The sequence below is a fragment of the Myotis lucifugus genome, unplaced genomic scaffold, assembly GCF_000147115.1.
Source record: "Myotis lucifugus unplaced genomic scaffold, Myoluc2.0 scaffold_1233, whole genome shotgun sequence".
Taxonomy (NCBI): domain Eukaryota; kingdom Metazoa; phylum Chordata; class Mammalia; order Chiroptera; family Vespertilionidae; genus Myotis; species Myotis lucifugus.
The window spans coordinates 9,183-32,350 of record NW_005872281.1 but is presented as its reverse complement, the minus strand read 5'-3'; the positions used below and the strand labels follow the sequence as shown (position 1 = coordinate 32,350).

Here is a 23,168-nt window from a genome sequence, read left to right as displayed (position 1 = left end):
AAGGCACCTGTCTGGGTTGCAGGTTCAACCCCTGGCCCTGGTCAGGGCGCATGCGGGAGGCAACCAATCAATGTGTCTCACATCGATGTTTCTCTCTCTGCCCTCCCTCCCTTCCACTCTCTCTAAAAATCATGGGGGGAAAATATCCTTGGGTGAGGATTTAAAAAAACCTCCAAATTCTCCCCCAGCAGCCTGGCCGTCTCTGTTTCTGGACCGTGTGGGTCCATTCCCACCCGGGCCCTTGCCCCGCGATCCGTGCCCTCTGAGCCCTTTCCCCCGTCTTTCCTGATGAGCTCGGGGGCAGTCCCTTCTCCATCTCTGTCTACATCTTCTCACGGGTGCTGCCATCTGAAGTTGTCTTTCTAAATTATGTTTATTTGCTTGTATGTGGTCTGTTCTCAGATAAAGAAATCAGCCCCAGGAACACACACAGCCCCTGATGCAAACAATATTCTTAATAAAATCAGTTGAATGAATGAATAAATGACCAAAACCAACACGTGAGCAGGAATCTAAGATAACTTGCAATATATATATATATTATTGATTTCAGAGAGGAAGGGAGAAGGGAGAGAGATAGAAACATCAATGATGAGAGAGAATCACTGATCGGCTGCCTTCTACACACCCCCTACTGGGGATTGAGACTGCAACCTGCGCCTGTGCCCTTGACTGAAATTAAACCTGGGGCACTTCAGTCCACAGGCCAACGCTCTATCCACTGAGCCAAACCAGCTAGGGCGATAACTTGCAACTCTTAAGTCTTCTACAATAAGAGGAGGGATCCAGGCTTTGCTCACACTATCAAGCAAACCTCTTCTGCCCTAAATTTAAATATTAATAGTCGTAGCCTTATGGAAAATATGGTATAATTCTCTTCATTATTTTGCATTGCTTGTAAGTATTCATCTTTGTATTTTACCTATGTTCACATAACCTTCATTGTTACGATGTTCTGTAAGATAATGAGATGCGCACAGTTCACTAGAAGTCCTGAGCTCTTCAGGAATGGCCGCCCGGAGGCAGACGTGCCTCTGAGCTGTCACCATCATCTCTGTTGCTGAACAGCTGTTTCTCCGTCTTCCTCAGGAGACCTTTGTCTCCTGTCCTGCACACCCACTGAGCGTCACCTCAGGCTTCTGTTTAGGAAGAGCAGGTAGTGAGGACAGAATTACTCACTTTTTCAAGTTATTCATTCACATGTTTCTGGAACAGAATATGGGCGTCATTGACATTTCCCCAGGTTCCAGCTGTGAGTCTGTGTGGGAACTCTGTTCCTTCATCCTGCTCCCCTGCGCCAACTGTCGGGTCCGAGCCCCTCTGCCAGGGGCTGGACCTTCTCGGACACCGGGTATCTGACGGAGAAGCCATGAGGAGTCGTGGGTGTATAAGAGAGTCTTTATTGTAGAAGCCAGTGGCCATGTGGCCATTGCTAACAAGGAGCCACTAGACAAAACAGTCCTTCGAAGCAAAGTCCCACCAGCAGGTAGCTGCACACGGCTGGGTAACAATCCGTCTTTCCACACAGCAGCAGCCTCTGTCCCCATAGCAGCAGCCTGCTGGCCAGTAACACTTCTTCCCCATAATGCAGCCCCGTGCTAGCTGATCAGTAACAACTTTATACAACTTAGACAAAGAGGCTGCTTTCCACATAGTGACCTCGGTCTTTGGGGGATAGAAGGGCATGCTTGCCCAGTGTACAGTGCGATAGCTGTGGCCTTGCTGTGCACCTGCGTATAGCAACTCCACCTTGGACACTCTGATTAAGACTCCCACACTCAGAGTGGCCTTGTGCCTGCGGCGTACTCTGAATAGGGTCCCCACAGTCTGTAAGACTGTGCTTTCTGTCAGTCACTAGAGCCCAGGTCACGGAAAGTCACAGCTCCTCTGCACTCCGCTCGGCTGAGATGCGGGCTGGGCTGATCGCCACTGACCCATCAGTTTTGGCTTCTCATGACCCAGGACTCATCTAGGTAGGGCTCCCAAAACCCAAATTATAATAAATCCCACGAGCTAGGCTCCAGCCAGTAAAGTTCTACATCTTCCAGACTTAGTTTCACAACCTCCTGAGTCACCTGTACAAAGAGCCGCCTCTCTCTGTGCATCCGTCACCACGTAGCACGTCCCCTGGGAAGCTGGAGTCACCTCCAGGGCCTGCAGCAGAGCCTTGAGAAAACGTTTTCTTTAGAGCTTCTGTGTGCTTCCTCAGTCCTCCCGTGTGTCAGCACCAGCATGGTATGTCCCGCCCCCTCTGCCCCTCGCTTCTGCCGTGGGCATTTGCTCACTCCCTTCTCTGCCAGGACAGGTGGGAGGTGTGAGGTGGGAGGTGGGAGGTGGGAGGTAGGAGGTGTGAGGTGTGAGGTATGAGGTGGGGACTTTCTCTCAAAGGCCCTAACACTTGGAAGTCTTTGAATCCACGTGGGCTCAGTGAGCCCGTTGGCTGCTGGAATCTGTAAGGGGACCCCAGCACCATGGACTGGGGTGCCCACACCCTGTTCCCATCATTCAGAGACAGGAGGGCAGTGGGTGTGGGGCTGACCAGGGACCCTGGAAGCTGATCTCAGGTGTTGACACCAGTAGACGGTGCCCGTGACGTCCCGGGGGACGGTGTGACCTCGGGGCGGACTCGGAAGCTCTCTCCACCCCAGAATTCACCTTCGTTCGTCAGCAGCCTGCTTTCAGTCGTAGCAATTCCTCCTCTCAAGCCTGGTCTGCAACACCTCCTCTCACAACAGTGATAAACAAAACAAACACAGGAGGGTGGAGACGTGCTGGGCCGTCCCTGGTTCCACGTGGAGTGGGCGCCGACGCCGCGAGACGACGCGGCCACGTGTGGGCTGTGCCAGCACCAGGAGGAGACTGAGCTTGTGGGAGAGACCAGCTTCCCCGTCAGCGGGATGCGATGCGAAACGCTGCCTTGGCGTCGCTTGTTACTGTCCCGGAGGATGCGCGATGCCGTCACACGGGACGCCTCGCGGAGGCACCTCCACAGCAGGGCACTCCTGTGACCGCCCCCTAAACTCTGCGTTCCCGCTGCGGTCGGTGGGGGCGTGGTGGGACTTCAGGTGCCACATTTCCTAGTGGCGGGAGGGACAGGGGAGGCACAGGACACGGGAGGGAATTTAAGGTTCCTTCTCTTTCTAGTGAAAGGCTGAGACCCACCACGACCACCTCCCTCCACTTGCACTTCCCATTCGAAAGGCGCGCGCCCTGGACAGCTCCGTCGGCCAGCTTCACAAACACGTCCCTCCCATTGTGTGAAGCAGCGGATGGCGGGTCGGGGAAAGTAGATGCTTTGCCCCAAAGTGCACGGTGAAGAAGCGGCCACGTGGGGACCAGCCCTTTCCGCTTCTTGCGCTCTTTCAGCAGCAGCCAGTGCCTGCCCACTTTGTTAGGGCTGCGCCATGAGGCGCCGGGAAGGCTTCCGACAGCGGTCACATGACCCGAGCAGGAGCCGAGCTTCCCGGGTGCTCCATAGAAATCGCTCTCCTGTCCTCGGGGGCTGACAACCCGATCAGAAAATATTTAGGCCAAATCAACACGTGCGGGCGTCTCATCTGAGAGCGGCAGTGACACCGTCCCAAAGGCCCGGCTGCTGTAAATGACACCGTTCGTGCGAAGCCAGTCGCTCTGTCTGCCCGGGAGACTGTTTTCCGAAAAGTCATCCGGAGGCAAATAGTGCTTGTCACCAGCGGCTGTTCATAGTCCTGCCCAGACGGTCTGATCATGTGGGCGAGAGACGGGGCACCGGAGGGAGGAAGTGCTTGGATTGGGTTAACAGCTCATAAAATAGGGCTCAGGAAAACGGACATTATCCTCAACAGGCAAAGGAAACAAAAACCTCAAAGAAACTCAAGCACCGTGGCCTGCTGGAGGAGCTGACGCCCCGCAGCCTGAGGCCCACACTGCGTGCTGGTCCCTAACTTGGAAAACCCAGATTCCAAAACCTTGGGGTTCTCCCCAGCGGTAATGCGCGTTGTCAGCTGAGGCCTCGCGTGTCTGCGAGCCATGGCGTCCAGGTCCTTGGCAGGAGTCGGGATTCAGGTGCAGCCCTCCCTACTCGGCATCGCAGCATCGCGAGTGCTGGTCCCCGCCGGGCTACACAAATGTAAAAACGGAGAGTTCTGCCCACCAGGATCCCCTTTCAGAACCTCGGCCTGTCCCACTGGATGCGGAGAGTGTGGAGAGCAACTCGCAAAGGCGAGAGGCAGGCTCCCCGCACCCCACAGGGCGAGCAGCAGCCGCTCCAGTTACCTGAGCTCCTCAGCTAGCGCTGAGCACCCACTCTGAGATTCGCATTCTCAGGACGTGGTGTGGGGTCACTCCTGCACCCGGCCGGCTCCTGCACCAGCACCCGGCCGGCTCCTGCGATACTGTTAACAGCACCTGCCATGTGCAACCCAGACGTCCTTCCCCAAAGGAGGACCGTGCAGAGTGATGCACACTGGTCTAAATGAGTCCCCAAGCACCAGGAGCTCACAGCCCATTGGGACGGCGGTTCTAGAAATGTCCAGCTCCTTAACTGTGACAGCACGGTTACATCCCAGCGAGGGGCCCTCCCATGAGCAGGAGTGAGCAGGACCCTGAGACGTAGGGACAGGCCATGCCCGGCCAACTCAGAGGAGGTCCAGGCTTGGAGAGGAAGAGCGTGGGGAGAAGGCTCCTGAACGCCGCTGTCCCGGCATCACGGCTGGCGTTCGGATGTGGCCCCGCCTGCTGGGCATGTCGGGTGCTGCTTGCATCACCCAGAAAGGAGGAGGTCGGAGAGGAAACAAGGAAACAAAGCCCTGTGTTACTTTCCTGGATGATTCTTCCAAATTTCAAAAGATCTGAAAGCAAATTCGTTTGGATGCTCATCATGGGTATGAAGTTTTTCGCTGTGATTCCAATTACTTAAAGATTTCCAGGCTGCAATCATTCCACAATATTGACCACATGCCCAAACCACATGTGACGCCCGAGAAGAGGAAGATCCTGACGCCCAAGGAGAGCGTGACTAACGTCACAGAGACAAGGTTTTAAGCAGTAAGTGTCTGGAGAGGAACCAAGACGGTGGCGTACGTAAGCGCATCTCCCACAACCACATCAACATTACAACTAAAATACAGAACTACCATCATCCAGAACCCCACCTGAAAGCTGGCTGAATGCAAGTCCCACTAGAGAAGTAAAGAAGAAAGTGCATCGAGGCTGGTAGGAGGGGCGGAGACAGGGAACGGGCTGGCCCAACACCCATGCGGGCATGTTTTTGTGCGTGGCGTGTTTTTAATCGAGAGGGATAGTGTGGCTACAGAGGCTTCCCGTGAGGAGCAAGGGGCCCCAGCCTCACACCAGACCCACGGCCCAGGATTCCAGTGCCAGGAAGAGAAGTCCCTTTAATTTGGGCTGTAAAAACCAGTGGGGATTGTGGCTGAGTAACACGGAGGCTGCTGGATACCCAGGCAGTTCCTTTTAAAGGGCCAGTGCACAAACTTACACGGTCCCACTCCCTCTGAGCTCCAGTGCTGGGGCAATGGCTTGGAGAGAGCCAGGGACATATGGGGAGGAACCAGACTGTCTGGCAAAGGGCCAGGAACTAGGGGGCAGCTTTCTCCCAGACAAAAGTGCTGGTAGTGGTCATTGTTCTTGTTCTGTGACCTCCCCCATCACAGAGCTGACTAGTAGCCATATCTGAGTCTCCATCAGCCTTGCTCACACTGTTCGCTCAGCCCTGGTGATTCTTGAGACCCCGCCCCACCCAATTGCAGCTTCACCCAAACTGTTTGCAGCAGCTTTTCCATCTGAATGGCCTATCCTGCCTCAGGCTTCAGACTTTCCTAAAATCTCCCAAACAAGCAGCAGCTGGACTAGGTGTGCTACATACCTATCAGTAAGAGGCCCAAGACCCCGCACGAGCACCAGCCTGCCTTGCTTCACACCTGGGCCTCACCTGGTCATTTCTAAACCCAACACAAGTAGCAGCCATCTGCAGATCTCTCTATAGCTCCTGATGGGTGACCCCAGGCAGTGGCTGACTTTGCACCTCCCTGGAGACCCAAGAGCCAGTGTACCCAGTGGTCAGTGTGAGACCGTCCAGATTACAACTCTACACATCCACAAGCTACACACTCAAGGGACAGATTCAGTGAGCACCAAAGCCCCATAGAAGCAAGGCCTGCTCTAGAGAGGTGTCTCCTACACAGCAGCTCTTCTACTGTAGTCACAGCTGGTCCTCACAGCCAATTGGCCTGAAGGTCAATTCCTCCCACTGACACCAACAGCAATCAGGGATCAACTACAACATGACTGTGCTCACAGCCCACACAGGGGTGCACCTAGAGGGCCCAGCTCAGGTGACTGGGGAGGCTGAGCCACTGGGACCTGAAAGACACCTACTACACAGGCCCCTCTACCAACTCCAGGAGACATAGCAGCTCTACCTAATACATAGAAACAAACACAGGGAAGCAGCCAAAATGTGGACACAAAGAAACATGTCACAAATGAAAGAACAGGAGGAATCTCCAGAAAAAGAACTAAGTGAAATGGAAGCAAGAAAACTATTAGATACAGAGTTCAAAACAATGGTTATAAGGATGCTCAAGGATCTTAATGAGAGCTTCAGGGGACTTAGTGAGACTTTCGAGATCTTAGTGATAATTTTAAGGATCTTAGTGAGAACATAAAAGATAAGAAAAAGGACCAGTCAGAAATGGAGGATACACTAACTGAAATGAAGAATAATTTACAGGGAACCAACAGTAGAGTGGAGGATTCCAAGAATCAAATCAGCGATTTGTAATATGATGAAGCAAAAAACACCCAATCAGAAGAGCAAAAAGAAAAAATAATCCAAAAATATGAAGATAGTGTAAGGAGCCTCTGGGACAACTTCAAGCAACATTCACATCATGGGGGTGCCTGAAGCAGAAGAGAGAGATCTGCAAGATATTGACAACCTATTTGAAAAAATAATGACAAAACTTCCCCTACCTGATGAAAAAAGTGAACTTACAAGTCCAGGAAGCAGAGAGTCCCAAACAAAAGGAACCCAAAGAGGCCCACACCAAGACACATCATAATTAAAATGCCAAGGCTTAAAGACAAAGAGAGAATCTTAAAAGCAGCAAGAGAAAAGCAGTTAGTGACTTATAAGGAAGTTCCCATATGACTGTCAGCTGATTTCTCAACAGAAATTTTGCAGGCCAGAAGGGAGTGGCAAGAAATATTCAAAGCGATAAACAGCAAGGACCTACAACAAAGATTACTCTACCCAGCAAAGCTCTCATTTAGAATTGAAGGTCAGAAAGAGCTTCACAGACAAGAAAAAGCTAAAGAAGAGGGTAGGTGTGGCTGGGAGAGGTCAATCAGGGGGGAGAAGAGACATATTTAATACTTTAATCAATAAAGAATAAAAATTTTAAAAAAGGAAAAGCTAAAGGAGTTCATTATCACCAAACCAGTATTACATGAAATGTTGAAAGGTCTTTTTTAAGAAGAGAAAGAAGGAGGAGGAGGAGAATGAGGAAGAGGTAAAGGGGGAGAAGGAGGAGGAGAAGGCAGAAAGATAAAAAATATGAACACACACAAAAAAAAGAAAAAAGATATGAACAATATGGCAATAAATACATATCTATAACAATTGAATCTAAAAATCAAAATAAAGGAACAAGAAACCTAATGAACAAAACAAGGAATCTATCTATATAAAACCTAAGCAACTGGTCAACCGGTCGCTATGATGTGCACTGACCAACAGGGGGCAGTCAACTTAGCCAAAAAGAGAAACAGGCGATTGAGTCTATGAAAGATTGCAAGCAGGTGGGGCTGAGCTGCAGTTCACATTGGGAGGCCAGGCCATCGGCCCAAATTCCACCATTCCAGAGGCATGGCGCCCCCGGCCCCCATCAACCCCTCTGGCCATATCCTCCCTGAGGCAGCCGGGACTGAGGGACAGAGGGAGGGAAAAAAGAGACCATGAACTCTGTCCCTAATGCCTGCCTCCTCCTATCAGACCGGAGCCATCCCAGGACTTGCAGGATGGTATGCGAAGTGGGCAGCCTTGCCATACAGCAACCATGGCTCCCTGGTCTGCCCAGGGTACCCCTCAGGCACTCACCCCACTTCTCCAAGCCTCAATCTGCACCGCTAGTGAGGCCGAGGGAGCTCTGCCCTAGGGACTCACTTCTCCATAGCTGGGTGTGACAGACCAGGAGATGCAAGGGGCGGCAGTGGAAGACAAGGGCAGACGCTCAGCTGACCGGAAGGAGCGGGAGCGGCTCCTCCCTGGCCGCCTGCAGCTCCGCGCACTACTATATCCCTTGGGAGATGTTGGATGCCAGTTTCAGCCTGATCCCCACAGGCCACACGGAGGGACCCCACCAGTGCATGAATCCATGCACCGGGCCTCTAGTCAGATGAATAAAATAGAACCAGAGGCATGGAACCATGGAACTGACCGATGAATCTCAGAGGGGGTGGGGCGGGAAGAGGTTAACAAAGAACTTATATGCATACTAGAGGCCCGGTGCACAAAAATTTGTGCACGGGGTGGGGGGTCCCCTCAGCCCGGCCTGTGCCCTCTCGCAGTCTAGGACCCCTCGTGGGATGACCACCTGCTGGTTTGGGCCCACTCCCCGGGGGATTGGGCCTAAGCTGGCAATCAGACATCCCTCTGGCAGCCCGGGAGCCCTCGGGGGATGTCCACTTGCCAGCAGGGAGCAGACCTAAGCTGCAGTTGGACATCCTTAGTGCTGCTGAGGAGGCGGGAGAGGCTACCACCACCACTGCTGTACTGGCAGCCATCAGCCTGGCTTGTGGCTGAGCACAGCTCCCCCCGTGGGAGCGCACTGACCACCAGGGGGCAGCTCCTACATTGAGCATCTGCCCCCTGGTGGTCAGTGTGTGTCATAGTGACCAGTCATTCCCAGTCATTGTGCTGTTAGGGTCAGTTTGCATATTACCCTTTTACTATATAGGATAGAGGCCTGGTGCCCAGGTGGGGGCCGGCTGGTTTGCCCTGAAGGGTGTCCCAGATCAGGGTGGGGGTCCCGCTGGGGTGCCTGGCCAGTCTGGGTGAGGGGCTGATGGCTGTTTGCAGCTGGTCACATCCCCTTCAGGGTGGGGGTCCCCACTGGGGTGCCTGGCCAGTCTGGATGAAGGGCTGAGGGCCGTTTTCAGGCTGGTCACACCCCCTTCAGGGTGGGGGTCCCCACTGGGGTGCCTGGCCAGCCTGGGTGAGGAGCTGATGGCTGTTTGCAGCTGGTCACACCCCCTTCAGGGTGGGGGTCCCCACTGGGGTGCCTGGCCAGTCTGGGTGAAGGGCTGAGGGCCGTTTTCAGCCTGGCCAAGCCTCCCCAGTGACAGAAGCTCCCAGCCTCTCCTTTTTTTCTGGGATTTATTTACCTTCTATAATTGAAACTTTGTAGCTTGGGGCCAGGGCTTGGCTTCCTCCATCACCAGGGGCAACCCAAGTCTCCAGCTCCGTGGCCACTGCTGGCTGAAAGCAGGTTTCTGGGTTTGTTTAGCTTCTATAATTGCAACATTGTTGCTTAGACTGGAGCTCAGAGCTGGGCCATGACAGGCGGGGAACCTTGGCTTCCTTCATCATTGGAGCAAGCAAACCTCCTGCTCACTTCAGCTGCGTGGCTGCCGGCCGCCATCTTGGTTGGATTAATATGCATATCCTGCTGATTAGCCAATGGGAAGCATAGCGGAGATATGGTCAATTACCATGTTTGTCTATTATTAGGTAAGATATGCATTACCCATGGACACAGACAATAGGGTGGTGAAGGCCTGGGGCAGGGCGGGAACTGGGTGGAGGGGGATAATGGGGGGAAAAGAGGGGCATGTGTAATAATCTCAACAATAAAGATTTTAAAAATCAATAAGTAAAACTGTAAATGTCTGACCCTGACTAGTGTGCTCAGTGGTTAGAGTGATGGCCTATTGGACCAAGGGTTCAATTCCTGCTCAAGGGCACATACCTGGCTTGCAGTTTCAATCCGTGGCCCAGGTTGGGGCGTTGCAGGAGGCAACCAATCAATGTGTCTCTCTCACATCAGTGTTTCTCTCTCTCTTTGTCTCTCTCTCTCCCTCCTTCCCATCCACTCTCTCTAAAAAGAATCAATAAAAAAATTTCCTCAGGTCAGGGTTAACAAAAATAATAATAAATAAAATAACAGTAAGTGTCTGAGGGGGGGCGGGGTTGTCAGGCAGATCAGACAGGTGGTGACAGGCATGTCCTGGTCAGACCCGAGAGGAGGCTCGCTGGCACTGACCTTGACCTCTGGACAGATTCATTAAGGAGGATCAGCGTGAACAAGGCTCAGAGGGTGGATGATTGGGGGAAGGGTCCAATGGGGGAAGGTTTTATTGGGGCGGAGAGTCTAGGTCACTTGGACAAAGGCCAGGGCTCATCTAGGCACTGCGGGTGGTGCTCCTGGGTGGAACCTGAGCTGGATAGCTGGCTGCCCTGTGAGGGAACCAGGAGGGTGCTGGCGGCGTACAGTGAGCTGGCTGTGCACAGCGGGTGAAGCGGCGTTTCGGACACTGAGTCGAGCCCTGCGACCGTCCTGGCTGCTGGGGACTCTGGGAGCCCAGAAGAATCAGGTCTTGGCGGAGCAGGGGGGTCGGAGTCTCTGGTTCTGCTGGTTTTGCTTTTGTGTTTTGTTAACACCACCCGCTGTTTAATATTTTGCACGCGCGCAAGCAGCTCAGTATCTTAGATGCATCACACCCAGTGGGTTCAGCAAAGGAGGCCAATTACCGGGGAAATGACTTCTGTGCGTGGAGAGCCTGTCCCTGGCTCCCGCCCTGGAGTGAGCACACATGACTGACAAACGCCCACTAACATCTGCGGGAATGCGTGGGCCTCGGGGTCAGGGCGGGTCCCCCATCCCTTCTGTGCATTGTTAGCATGTGCCCCAGGGAACGACAGCTTCATGAAATGACAGCCATCTGTCTGCTCAGGTGGCAGGAGACACGCCTGCCTGCCCGCCCGCAGCCACCGCTCATGCTGCCACGTCCCGGGGTCCCTGCCACCCCTCCTCCCTGAGGCGCTCTCTGAACTGACGGCCTCAGCATGACTCCGAGGGGACACACGAAATGGTTTCAAGCAGTGCGCTGTAGACTTCAGTGGGATAATCCTCTATGATAAAAGCGTAGTATGCAAACTGTCTGTTCGACCAGGGGCAGGGCCGGCCCGGGGAAGTGAGGGAGGCCCGAGCCGGCAGCCGGCAGCCACTAGGGACCCTACCAGTGCACGCATTTCGCATCTCGTGCACTGGGCCTCTAGTCTCAAATAATATTGCAACATCGTATCTGTTTGTAGCCAGTGGTTCTCTGAGAAAAAGAAAGTGGCTTTCATTGCAAACATTTACTGAGGCGCCTTCCCAGGCTGCAGTGTGTCCGCGGTTGGGTGAATCCTGGCTCTTTAACCTTCCACGTGGTGTCCCCGTGGGACATGAGCTGTTTTGTGCAGCGGTACACGTCCCTTCACTGGCAGCATCCTCCTGTTTCCCAGCCCAGACCCTGCTCCCAAACCTCCCGACAACCCAGTCCAGAGCCCCGCCCTCTGTGCTGCGCTCCCCAGGCAGACACGCCTGCTCCCAGCTGCCCCTCCTGACCTGCATAAGCCCCGTCCCCTTCAGCGTGGCGCAGGGAGCCTCCCTGAGGCTTGAGCCCCACTCGCTTCCTCCCGGCTGGACACGGTTTCCGTCCAGTATCTGGTAGTTGACCAGACCTGTCTGCCCTGTGCCTGGCTCTCCTGGTCCTGTCCTGACAGAGGGGGGCGGCGGCCTGGGCTGAGTCTGCACAGACAGACCCCTCTGACCCAGCCAAGAGTGCGAGCTCCGTGTCTGCACGTGCGCCTGGCAGCCTTGCCCTTCCAACTGGGCCTGGTGGGGGCCTGCGCCCTGACTGTGCACACAGGGGATGTGGGCTCCAGCGCCCGGTGCCCCGTGTCACATGCCCTGACTCTGGTTCCCATTGCAGGCCTACATGGAGGACCACCTGAGGAACAAGAACCGGCTGGAGAAGGAGTGGGAGGCGCTGTGCGCGTACCAGGCGGAGCCCAACAGCTCGCTCGTGGCCCAGAGGGAGGAGAACGCGCCCAAGAACCGCTGCCCAGCAGTGCTGGCCTGTACGTACCGCGGGGGCGCCACCGGGAAGGGTGGGACAGGCTGTACCTCTGTCCTCATAGGCCCCCATGCCATTCTCATGGCTGGGAAGCCCCTCTCCTTCCCCACCCCCACCCTGCACCCTCTGCGGCAACCTGTCCCCCAGTGTGGACGCCCCCGTGAGGCTGTCCCAGCCTAAAAACGCAGAATCCATGTCTGTCTTGGGGTCCGAGCACAGTCCTAAAACCCCAGTGGGGACAGAGGTGCCCGCTGCCTGCGCTGTCAGGCGGCTGTCATGGTGCCATTGGAGACTTGCTGCTACGCCCTCAGAGCCTCTTCCTCTGCAGCTGGGAGCATGCGGTCGCCCTGGCAACCTGGCACTGTGAGGGTTGGAGGGGATGAGCGTGGTGCCGGCCGTGGGCCTGGGGTGAGCAGCCGTCACCAAGGCAGCATCCACTGTGGACTGCTACCTGGCCAGGAACCACTGCCAGTGGAAAAGCAGAAAGAAACGTCCAACCAACAGTTATTTATTAAGCACCTACTATGTGCCAGGGACTCGTGACAGAGACACCGGTGAGCCACGTGCTCAGGACCAGATGGGGGGCAGTTGGGAACAAGCAGACCTCAGGGGCACTCGCTGCACGTCCCCGAGGTCAGGTGCAGGCTGGGCCGGCAGGTCTTGTGGGTGTTAGCCCAGCGCCTTTCCCGAGCACCCTCCCCCGTGGGACCCAGACACGGCGGCGGAGGGCGGTGGGCAGGCTCAGGGCCAGCAGCAGTCCAGTCCTCGGCCACACAGGGACCAGGTCCGGCTGTGGCAACGCCCCCTCTGACCAGAGCCGGAGCCAGGAGCCACCTTCTTCCTGGGACTTGGGTACTGGGAATTGGAAAGGCCACGGTGCTGACCCGGCCATCTGCAGCTGGGCGGCCCACCATGGGGCGTGAGGAGCACGCTGGTGGGTGGGAAGGGCGGTGGGGGCAGCGAGTCCACACTGCTGGGTCGAGTGGATAAGGTCCCCCGAGCACAGGCGCATCCCTCCTCCGTTCACAGTCGCCTCCTCCACGGGAGGGAGACCCATCAGGATTGACCTGTACCCTTCAGAGCGGGGACCTGGGGGGCGTCTCTCAAATGCTGGCTGGTCCTGCCACGTCCACGCGGGAGAGCCTTGGAGTGAGTGGATGGGACCGGCCTTGGGGAAGACGCCCAGAGACGCACGCGGCCTCAGACGGCGGTGCCCCCTCATGGGTCTTCTCGTCCATCAGGTGTGAGTTTTCGTTGAGCAGTGGGCGTGCCACTGTTGGCTCGCTGAACTCCGGTCTTCCTGCTGTGAGCCCGACGTGGGCCAGACCCTCCCCGGCTGCACCAGAGCTCGGCTGTGCCGTCCTGCCGTGCACTACCTGGAAGGTTTTCATCCCCCGTTCCCAGCTCCTCCCCCTCCGCGCTTTGCAGCCGCACATTCTATAAGCACAGTTACACCTTCAAGTCATTGATAAAACCCTCGACAGAGTAACCACGGGCGGGGCCGGGAGCAATGTTTGGTGGCCGTCCCGGCAGCCGGGCTCTGCGTCCTCGAGGCCCTGGCCACCCTGCGGGTGCTCGCCAGGTGCAGCCACCAGGCGCGGAGAGCAATGCCACCGGCAGCGTCCCTTCCCCCCAACCCTGGGCAGCGTGGAATGTCTCCACATCAGTGCAGGCCGCCCTCCTGACCCCAGAGGATCTGACACCGGGACCCGCGTGGGCCCCTCCCAGAGCCCTTTGCAGACGAGAAATGCCGCTGGCTTGGCACAGCCCTCACTCTGCCGTGCTGACATTCACAAACACTCGGGCTGCACCACAACCCACGTCAACTGCACACCCGCTACCTGGACTCCACAACGGCTCCTCGGTGGTGGGCCGTTTTTGCATGGTGTGTGTGGGAGTGTGTGCGTGTGTGGGGGAGTAAATCTGTGTGTGACAGTGAGTGTGTGAGTGTGTGGGTGTGAGTGTGTGTGTGACAGTGAGTGGGTGTGAGTGTGTGAGTGTGTGAGCATGTGTGTGAGAGTGAGTGAGTGTGAGTGTGTGGGTGTGAGTGTGGGAGTGGGAGCATGTGTGTGTGTGACAGTGAGTGTGTGAGTGTGTGCTTTATTTGTTGTTGGAATTGCCTCACAGTGAGTTCCAGGCATCATGCCATCTCACCACTGCAGCCTGCGTCTCCTAAAAACGAGGACGGTGCCGCACCCTCGCAGCCCCCATGTTAGGACTAAGGACATTCGCAATCGTCTCTAACATCCTGTTTCAATCCACCGATGCTCCCAGAATTCCAGTGATGTCCTCACCACAACTTTTGGTGTGTGTTTCTTTAACCAGACGCAGGCACATTTGTAGCTGTAGTTTGGATGTTCCACTTTATAATGTACTTGGTTTTACACTCGCCTTTGCTTTCTGAGGTGACCTCCCAGGGGCCATCTCACTGGCCCAGTCCCAGACCTACTACACGCCATGTTCTAGCCACACCCCTGCCACAGAGGCTCGGCCCTGTCCGCACCCGCCTCGGCCAGCGTGACCAGTGCCTCGTGGCCTCAGGGGGAAGACCGTGTCCGCCGTTCCCACTCACCTGCCCGGTGACCAGAACCTCGACAGCGACTGCTGCCCTCCCGTCTACCAACTCCACCTCCTCTCTTCCTTGGAGGTGGAGGCGCGGAATGCTACCTGTTGGAATGCTCTGTCTGTAGGACGAGAGGTGTGCACCTGCTGAGAGCTTTTGGTTGAAATAGACACAGGACAGATGCTCCTGTGGCCCCGCCGTCTGCACCAGCAGCCTCTCAGAGGCTTTTCTGGGGGGCAGCGCAGAGGGCGGCACCAGGAAGCCACGGGCTGTCCAGCAGCTGGACACGGGCCTCAGCACCGCAGTGCTTGCTAACCTGGCTGAGGAGGGTGTCAGAGGGGCACCCACTCTGCCATGGGCAGCAGGAACGGGTCCCAGAGCTCCTGTGGGACTCTCAGTCTCTGGCGGGCGGCGCTGTGTCAGTTTGCTGGGTGTGGCGGCAAAACAACGGCCTTCGAGATGCCCTCGTCCCAACCCTTAGAATCGTGACTACATTACCTGATGTGGCAAAGGCTCGCATTCCACATGCCCTCACAGGAGAGCGTCATCCTGGATTACCCCGGTGACCATGCACGAGGGAGGCAGACGCGCTGCGAGGAGAAGCCACAGGGCCCAGAAGGCCGGGCAGCACCTGGAAGCCAGGGCCCAGGCCCTCCGCCCCCCAGTCTCCAGGGGAGCCAGCCCCACCGACACCTGGGCTAAAAGACAGCGCTGCCCACTATAAACAGTGGTGTCTACGGCGCTGGGTGTGTGGACGCTCCCTCCAGCAGCCACAGAACCCACACACCCCGAGGCCGAGGACGCACTGGTCAGTGTGAGCTGGCCAGTCACGCGTGCCCCCAGGATCCGTCACACACCATCGTCTCTGCCACAGTGACGGGAAACCGTCTGCAATGAAAACATCTCTTTAGCTTCTCAGAATCCAGAAACAAACATAATATAAAAATGTATCGCTTCGCCCTGGCCGGGAGGCTCGGCGGGTTGCGTGTTGTCCGGGGCACTAAATGGTCACTGGCTGGATTCCCTGCCAGGGCACATGCCCAGCTTTCGGGTTGGGTTCCCAGCCAGAGTACCTGCGGGAGGCAACCGGATGTTTCTCACCTCAATGTTTCTCTCTCCCTCTCCCTTCCTCTCTAAAATCAATTAAAAACACGTTTTTAAATTCATTGCTCTGCATCAACTACAAGTCCCAATCAGTAAAGGCATTTCTGTGTGTGTTGGCGGAACACTTAGGCCGCCGTCTGGCCTCACTGCAGAGCCGATGGTGTGGGAGAGCCTTGGATGTGGGCTTGCAGAGCAGAAGCCGCCCATGGACCTGCGACCCCCACGCAGGAACTGTGGTCCCAATGCCGTGGGCTTATCCCAGGGCACGGTCTACATGAGCGACTCGGAACTGACCCTCCAGACACGCCCCGGCCCGTCCCCTGATACACACCACACCTCCACGGCCACAGCTGCAAAGCACAGCCAGCGGCGTCCAGCCAGCATGATGGTTTCATCTAAATCGCAAAGGAACATTGCGACGGTGAGAGTCCTGGCTGACCACTGGACGGCCATGATCCCGCGGACTCCCGACCCCTCAGCACACCAAGGTCTGCACCTTCTAGTGAAGGACCCACACCATCACGCACTGGGTCAGTGAGTCACTCACCAGCTGTGGGGAACTGTCTGTAGAGATCCTTGGTATCTGTGGCTACAGAGGCCTGGCACCCTCTCCGCAGGTGGGCTCCGGCGGCTCGTGTGGCGCATGGGACAGGCCTGCCGGTGTGGGTCCGCTGACCGAGCTGCAGCGACCCCCACAGGACCCTCGCTTGTCTACCTGCAGGGTTCTGTGCCCTCTCATCGCACACAGTATCTCCTGTTGGCATTTATGAAAACCATCTTCTACTTCGTGGCAACGCCATGCGTCCACCGTTCTAGATACGTGTGTCAGTTCTGTGGGCTTTTCACCGGTGAGGTGTGTGCACCTATAATCTTGACTTTGTCCGTAAGCCCCTTGCTACATGATTACAGTGCCTGCTTTATACACACCATTTGCCACAACATGCCTGTGAGTTCAACATCAGTATCCCACACTTTGGATGACAAATCCGACACTTTAAAATATTGAATAATTGACCCAGACATCCCCTGGCTGCCAGGTGCAGGATTGGACCTCAAACCTGGGCTCCTGGCTGTTGGCCATGTGGCCTCTATCAAGTCATTCACTGGGTGTTTCTGGGCCTTAGTTTTTCAGCTTAAAATGGGAGAATAGTTCCCATTCTGTCTATGGCATGGTGTGGTGGGAAGCAGGCAGGTGATATATGTGAGTTCTGTTTAGAACAGACAGAATGCAGGAGAAATTAGAAATATTGTTCTTGCAGCAGGCATTGGTGCGGGGTAAATGACCAGGAGTTCATTCAAGCTTCTTTTTTTTAAGAATATGTTTTTATTGAGATACTAGAGGCTTCGTACACAAAATTAGTACATGGGGGGAGAGGTGTCCCTCAATCTGGCCTGCACCCTCTCCAATCTGGGACCCCTCGGGGGATGTCTGACTGCTGGTTTAGGCCCGATACCTGTGGACATCCCTCTCACAATATGGGACCACTTGCTCCTAACCGCTCACCTGCCTGCCTGCCTGATTGCCCCCAACTGCCCTCCCCTGCCGGCCTGATTGCCCACAACTGCCCTCCCCTGGAAGAAGAACCAAGTTGGCGGCATAAGTAAACACCTGCACTTGCTGCCTCTCACAACCACATCAAAACTACAACTAAAACACAAAACATCAATGATCCAAAACCAAGGGAAAGCTGGCTGAGTGGAAGTTCTACAACTAGAAGGAAAGAAAAAAGCGCATTGAGACTGGTAAGAGGTGTGGAGTTGTGGAGACGCTCACGAAACAGGCTGGGAACTGGCTGCACTATTGGTTTTTTTTTTCAATCAGGAGGGAAATACAAGCTTCTGATTGCTCTGAACTCCAGTTCCGGGGGAGACTCTGGGGACCCAGACTCATACGGGGAGAAACTGGACTGTCTGGCATCGGGCCGGAACATGAGGGCGGCTTTCTCTCAGAGGTACTCACAGCGATCATCGTTCCTGCGCAGAGGTGCGGAACACGGAGACACAGGGACCTCTCTGATGCAGGGCTGACTGGCAGCCATTGCTGTTTGCTCTGCCCTGGTGATTCCCCAAGACCCCGCCCCACCCAATTTACAACCCCACCCAAGCTGTGCACAGCAGCTTTTGCATATGAATGGCCAGTCCTTTCACAGCATAAAACCTAATAAACTGCAGCTGGGTCAGAGAGCTCCAAAGCTTCCAAAAGAAGGTCCAAGGCTCAGCAGCAGCATCCGGCCTTGCTTCGCAGCTGGGCCTCACCTGGGCACTTCCAAATCCCAAACAAAGAGGAGGAATCTGCAGATCTCTCTGTAGCTCCTGCTGGGTGGCCTCAGGCAGTGGCTGACTTTGCACCTCCTTAGAGATCCAAGAGCCAGTGTACCCAGTGGTCAGTGTGAGACCATACCAGATTACAACTCTTCACATCCATAAGCGACACACTCAAGGGGCAGACTCAGTGAGGACCAAAGCCCCACTGAAGCAAGTCCTGCCCCATAAGGGTGTCTCCAGCACAGCAGTTCTTCCATTGTAGACACAGGTGGTCCTCACAGCCAATTGGCCTGGAGGTCAATTCCTCCCAGTGACACCAACAGCAATCAAGGCTTAACTACAACAGGACTGTGTACCTAGCCCACAAAGGGGTGTAACTAGAGTGTCCACCTCAGGTGACTGGGGAGGTAGAGACACTGGGCCCTATAGGACACCTACCACACAAGGCCACTCTATCAACACAAGGAAGCAGCCAAAATGTGGAGACAAAGAAACATGTTATAAATGAAAGAAATGGAGGAAAGCAAACTACTGGATATAGAGTTCAAAACCACGGTTATAAGGTTACTCAAGAATTTTCTGGAGATTCCGACCAAGATGGCGGCATAGGTAAACACCGGAGACTGCTGCCGCAAACAACCACTTCAAAAATACAACTAAAAGACGGAACGGACATCACCCAGAACCACAGGAAGGCTGGCTGAGGAGAGACTCTTCAACTAGAAGGAAAGACAACAGCATTCCGAGGCTCAGAGGAGGCGCAGTGTGGAAAATTTAAAGGTATGGAGGTGCGCGCGCAAAGCGGGCTGGTGGCTGAGGGCGCGGTTGTCGTTTTCAATCAGGAGGGAGTCTCAGACTCTGAGCTCCAGATCTGGGCGAGTCTCTAGGGACCCAGACTCAAACGGGAGAAGCAGGACTGTCTGGCTACGGTCCCTCCAAGGTTTGCAGCGGTTGCTGGGACAGAGAGGCAGAGCCCCTGGGGACGGACTGAGAGCAGCCATAACTGCTCCCTCTGCCCCCCCTGTTGATCCCACCCCGCCCAAGCCCTGTGCAGAGCCATTTGCCGGATCGCCTCAGGCAAAGGCTAGATTAGCACCTCCCCAGAGGACAGAAGTTTTCCCACAGCTGATTCCCACAGCCAGTCGGCCTGGTGGTCAAATCCCTCTAGTATTAACTACAACAATCAAGGCTTAACTAGAACAAGACTGCGCACAAAGACCACAAGGGGGTGCACCAAGAAAGCATAAAAAAATGCGGAGACAAAAAAACATGACAGAAATGGAGGATATAGAGCTAAAAAACGCAATTTTGAGGGCTTGCAATAAACTTGAGGAGAGCCTCACGAAAACTAATGAGACCCTCGATGCTATGATAAAGAAACTAGAAATTAAGCATACACGGACTGAAATAAAGAATATTATACCCAATAGCAGACCAGAGGAGCACAAGAATCAAGCCAAAGATTTGAAATGCGAAGAAGCAAAAAACACCCAACTGGAAAAGCAAAATGAAAAAAGAATCTGAAAGTGTGAAGATAGTGTAAGGAGCCTCTGGGACAGCTTCAAGCGCACTAATATCAGAATTATAGGAGTGCCAGAAGATGAGAGACAGCAAGATATTGAAAACCTATTTGAAGAAATAATGGCAGAAAACTTCCCCCACCTGGTGAAAGAAATGGACTTACAGGTCCAAGAAGTGCAGAGAACCCCAAACAAAAGGAATCCAAAGAGGACCACACCAAGACACATCATAATTAAAATGCCAAGAGCAAAAGACAAAGAGAGAATCTTAAAAGCAGCAAGAGAAAGAGACTCAATTACCTACAAGGGAATACTGTCAGCTGATTTCTCAACAGAAACTTTGCAGGCCAGAAGGGAATGGCAAGAAATATTCAAAGTGATGAATACCAAGAACCTACAACCAAGATTACTTTATCCAGCAAAGCTATCATTCAGAATTGAAGGTCAGATAAAGAGCTTCACAGATAAGGAAAAGCTAAAGGAGTTCATCACCACTAAACCAGTATTATACGAAATGCTGAAAGGTATCCTTTAAGAAGAGGAAGAAGAAAAAGGTAAAGATACAAATTGTGAACAACAAACATGCATCTATCAACAAGTGAATCTAAGAATCAAGTGAATAAATAATCTGATGTACAGAATGAACTGGTGATTATAATGAATCAGGGACATAGAAAGGGAATGGACAGACTATTCTTGGGGGGGAAAGGGGAATGGGAGATGCGGGAAGAGACTGGACAAAAATCGTGCACCTATGGATGAGGACAGTGGGTGGGGAGTGAGGGCGGGGAGGGTGGGGCGGGAACTGGAAGGAGGGGAGTTATGGGGGGGGAGAGGAACAAATGTAATCTGAACAATAAAGATTTAATAAAAAAAAAAAGAATTTTCTGGAAACCTCCAAGAAATTTAGTGAGACCCTCAAGGATATGAAAAAGGACCAATCAGAAATTAAGCATACACTGACTGAAATAAAGAATAATATACAGAGATCCAACAGCAGACTAGAGGATCACAAGAATCAAGGCAAAGATTTGAAATACGAAGAAGCAAAAAACACCCAACTGGAAAAGCAAAAAGAAAAAAGAATCCAAAAACATGAAGATAGTGTAAGGAGCCTCTGGGACAACTTCAAGCGTACCAAAATCCGAATTATGGGGATGCCAGAAGAAGAGAGACAGCAAGATATTGAAAACCTATTTGAAGAAATAATGACAGAAAATTTCCCCTACCTGGTGAAAGAAATAGACTTACAAGTCCAGGAAGCGCAGAGAACCCCAAACAAGAGGAATCCAAAGAGAACCACACCAAGACACATCATAATTAAAATGCCAAGGGCAAAAGACAGAGAGAATCCTAAAAGCAGCAAGAGAAAAACAGTTAGTTACCTACAAGGGAGTACCCACACGACTGTCAGCTGATTTCTCAACAGAAACTATGCAGGCCAGAAGGGAGTGGCAAGAAATATTCAAAGTGATGAGTAGCAAGAACCTACAACCAAGATTACTCTACCCAGCAAAGCTATCATTCAGAATTGAAGGTCAGATAAAGAGCTTCACAGATAAGAAAAAGCTAAAGGAGTTCATCACCACCAAACCAGGATTATATGAAATGCTGAAGGGCATTCTTTAAGAAGAGGAAGCGGAAGAAAACGGTAAAGATAAAAATTATGAACAACAAAGTGACAATGAATACATATCTATCAACAAGTGAATCTAAAAATCAAGTGAATAAAAAATCTGATGAACAGAATAAACTGGTGAATATAATAGAATCAGGGACATAGAAAGGGAGTAGACTGAAAATTCTCGGGGGAAAGGGGGTGTGGGAGTGCGGGAAGAGACTGGACAAAAATCTTACACCTATGGACGAGGATGTTAGGGGGCGGGGTAAGGGCATGGGGTGGGGTGGGAACCGGGTGGAGGGGAGCTATAAGGCCGGGGGGAGAGGAACATCTGTAATAATCTGAACAATAAAGATTTATTTAAATAAATAAATAAATAAAACGAAATTCTATCACCTCGAGGATTTAGCTGTTTGTAGATGACAAAGCTTGAGGTATTGAGTGGTGCCTGATAGCTTCCTCTGCATGTCGACATTTATTTACTGTGTTGCTGAACATGTGTAAAGGTCAACTCTATAAATGTCGCAAATAACCTTGGTGTCTCCAGGTTGTACCAGATGGGACAGAGTCAGGTCCTCGAACAGCCTGAATCTCCTCTACAGACGGTGACGGGAGTAAATGGGGAGAAGGGGCAGAGCACCCTGAGCTCCGTGGGAAGGGCTGAGCACTCGGAGGGGACGCCGCCTGCAGAGGACAGCCACAGGGCCCTCGCGGCATCGCTGCGTGCGCACTCCTGGGCGGTGTGGGCTGGCACAGACCTGACTCTCTGCTCTGGACCTTTGCAGATGACCACTCCCGGATCCTGCTGAAGCCGGAAAACAGCCACAGCAACTCGGACTACATCAACGCCAGCCCCATTGTAAGTACTGTCCCCACGGAGGGCGCCAGCCTTTCCCAGGGCACCACGTGGGCAAGCCACGTGAGGTTGGCATGGAAAACATGCCCTGCCCTGCTCCCAGTAGAGCTGATAATTAGCCTCAACTGGGTAACTAGCCTCAACCAGTAACCAGCCTTAATCAGGTAACTGGTCTCTACCAGGTAACCAGTCTTAGCCAGGTAATTAGTTTCAACCAGTAACCAATAAGTAGTCTCTACCATGTAACTAGTCTCCACCAGGAACCAGCTTTAACCAGATAACTAGTCTCCACCAGATAACTAGCCTCAACCAGGAACCAGCCTTAACCAGTTAACTAGTCTCAACTGGGTTCTTAGTCTCAACCAGTAATTAGCCCTAACCAGGTAACTAGTCTCAGCCAGGTTACTAGTCTCAACGAAGTAACTAGTCTCATTCAGCAACCAGCCTTACCCAGTGGCCAGGTGACTGTGTCCTGGGCAGGGAGCAGTGACCGGGAGGGCCAGCGCCAGTGGCCTGAAGGTTTACCCTTTCCCAGGCCCACTTGTGCCCGATTCATTCCGGGGAAAAGGGAAAATTAGAGCCACGCCTGGCACTAGTGAAAGTGATCCCCGGCACTTGGCTGTCTGGAGGGGTGCAGGGTGCTGTGCCCTCTGGGAGGTGGAGCTGGGGACCAGACAAGGGAAAGGGGTCTCTGTCACCCCCTGACCCCTCACTGTCAGGTCCCCGAGGCCAGCCCACCCTCTCAGCTTCTGGGGAGGTCCTCCCGCCCACAGCTGCCTGGGCTCGTCCTGCCTCCTGTCTCACTGCGTGCGGCCCCTGCGGTCCTCTTGCCCTGGGCAGGGGGGCAGGGGCTGGGGGTCTGCAGCCACGGGGAGAGGGCTGTGTGCCTGCAAGCAGAGGCCACAGGAGTGCGGTCGAGGGCATTTAAGCCGGCAGCAGAGAAGGGCTTGGTGTGGGTTTATGAGGGTGAGGGGCTGAGGTGGCCTCGATGTAGACATGTTTCTCCATGTTGGTCTTAGGGGAGGTGTCCAGACGTCTCCCCGAAATCATGACTTGCATCCAGTCAAGGACTGTGTGTGGGGTGCTGCACCAGCTGCTATTCCAAGGCAATGACTTTAC

The 23,168-nt window shown here is 53.9% G+C and overlaps 1 protein-coding gene across 1 annotated transcript in view; it reads left to right on the top strand.

Moving 5' to 3' along the window:
• The window catches only part of LOC102427516 (receptor-type tyrosine-protein phosphatase N2-like), a gene marked incomplete at its 3' end in the record, with an annotated part of 42,751 nt that overhangs the window by 13,236 nt on the left and 6,347 nt on the right, over positions 1-23,168 (top strand). The window contains exons 2-3 of the mRNA XM_023748264.1: positions 11,977-12,124; positions 21,979-22,052. Coding sequence (XP_023604032.1) covers positions 11,977-12,124; positions 21,979-22,052 — 222 coding nt within the window. The remainder of the gene's footprint in view (positions 1-11,976; positions 12,125-21,978; positions 22,053-23,168) is intronic.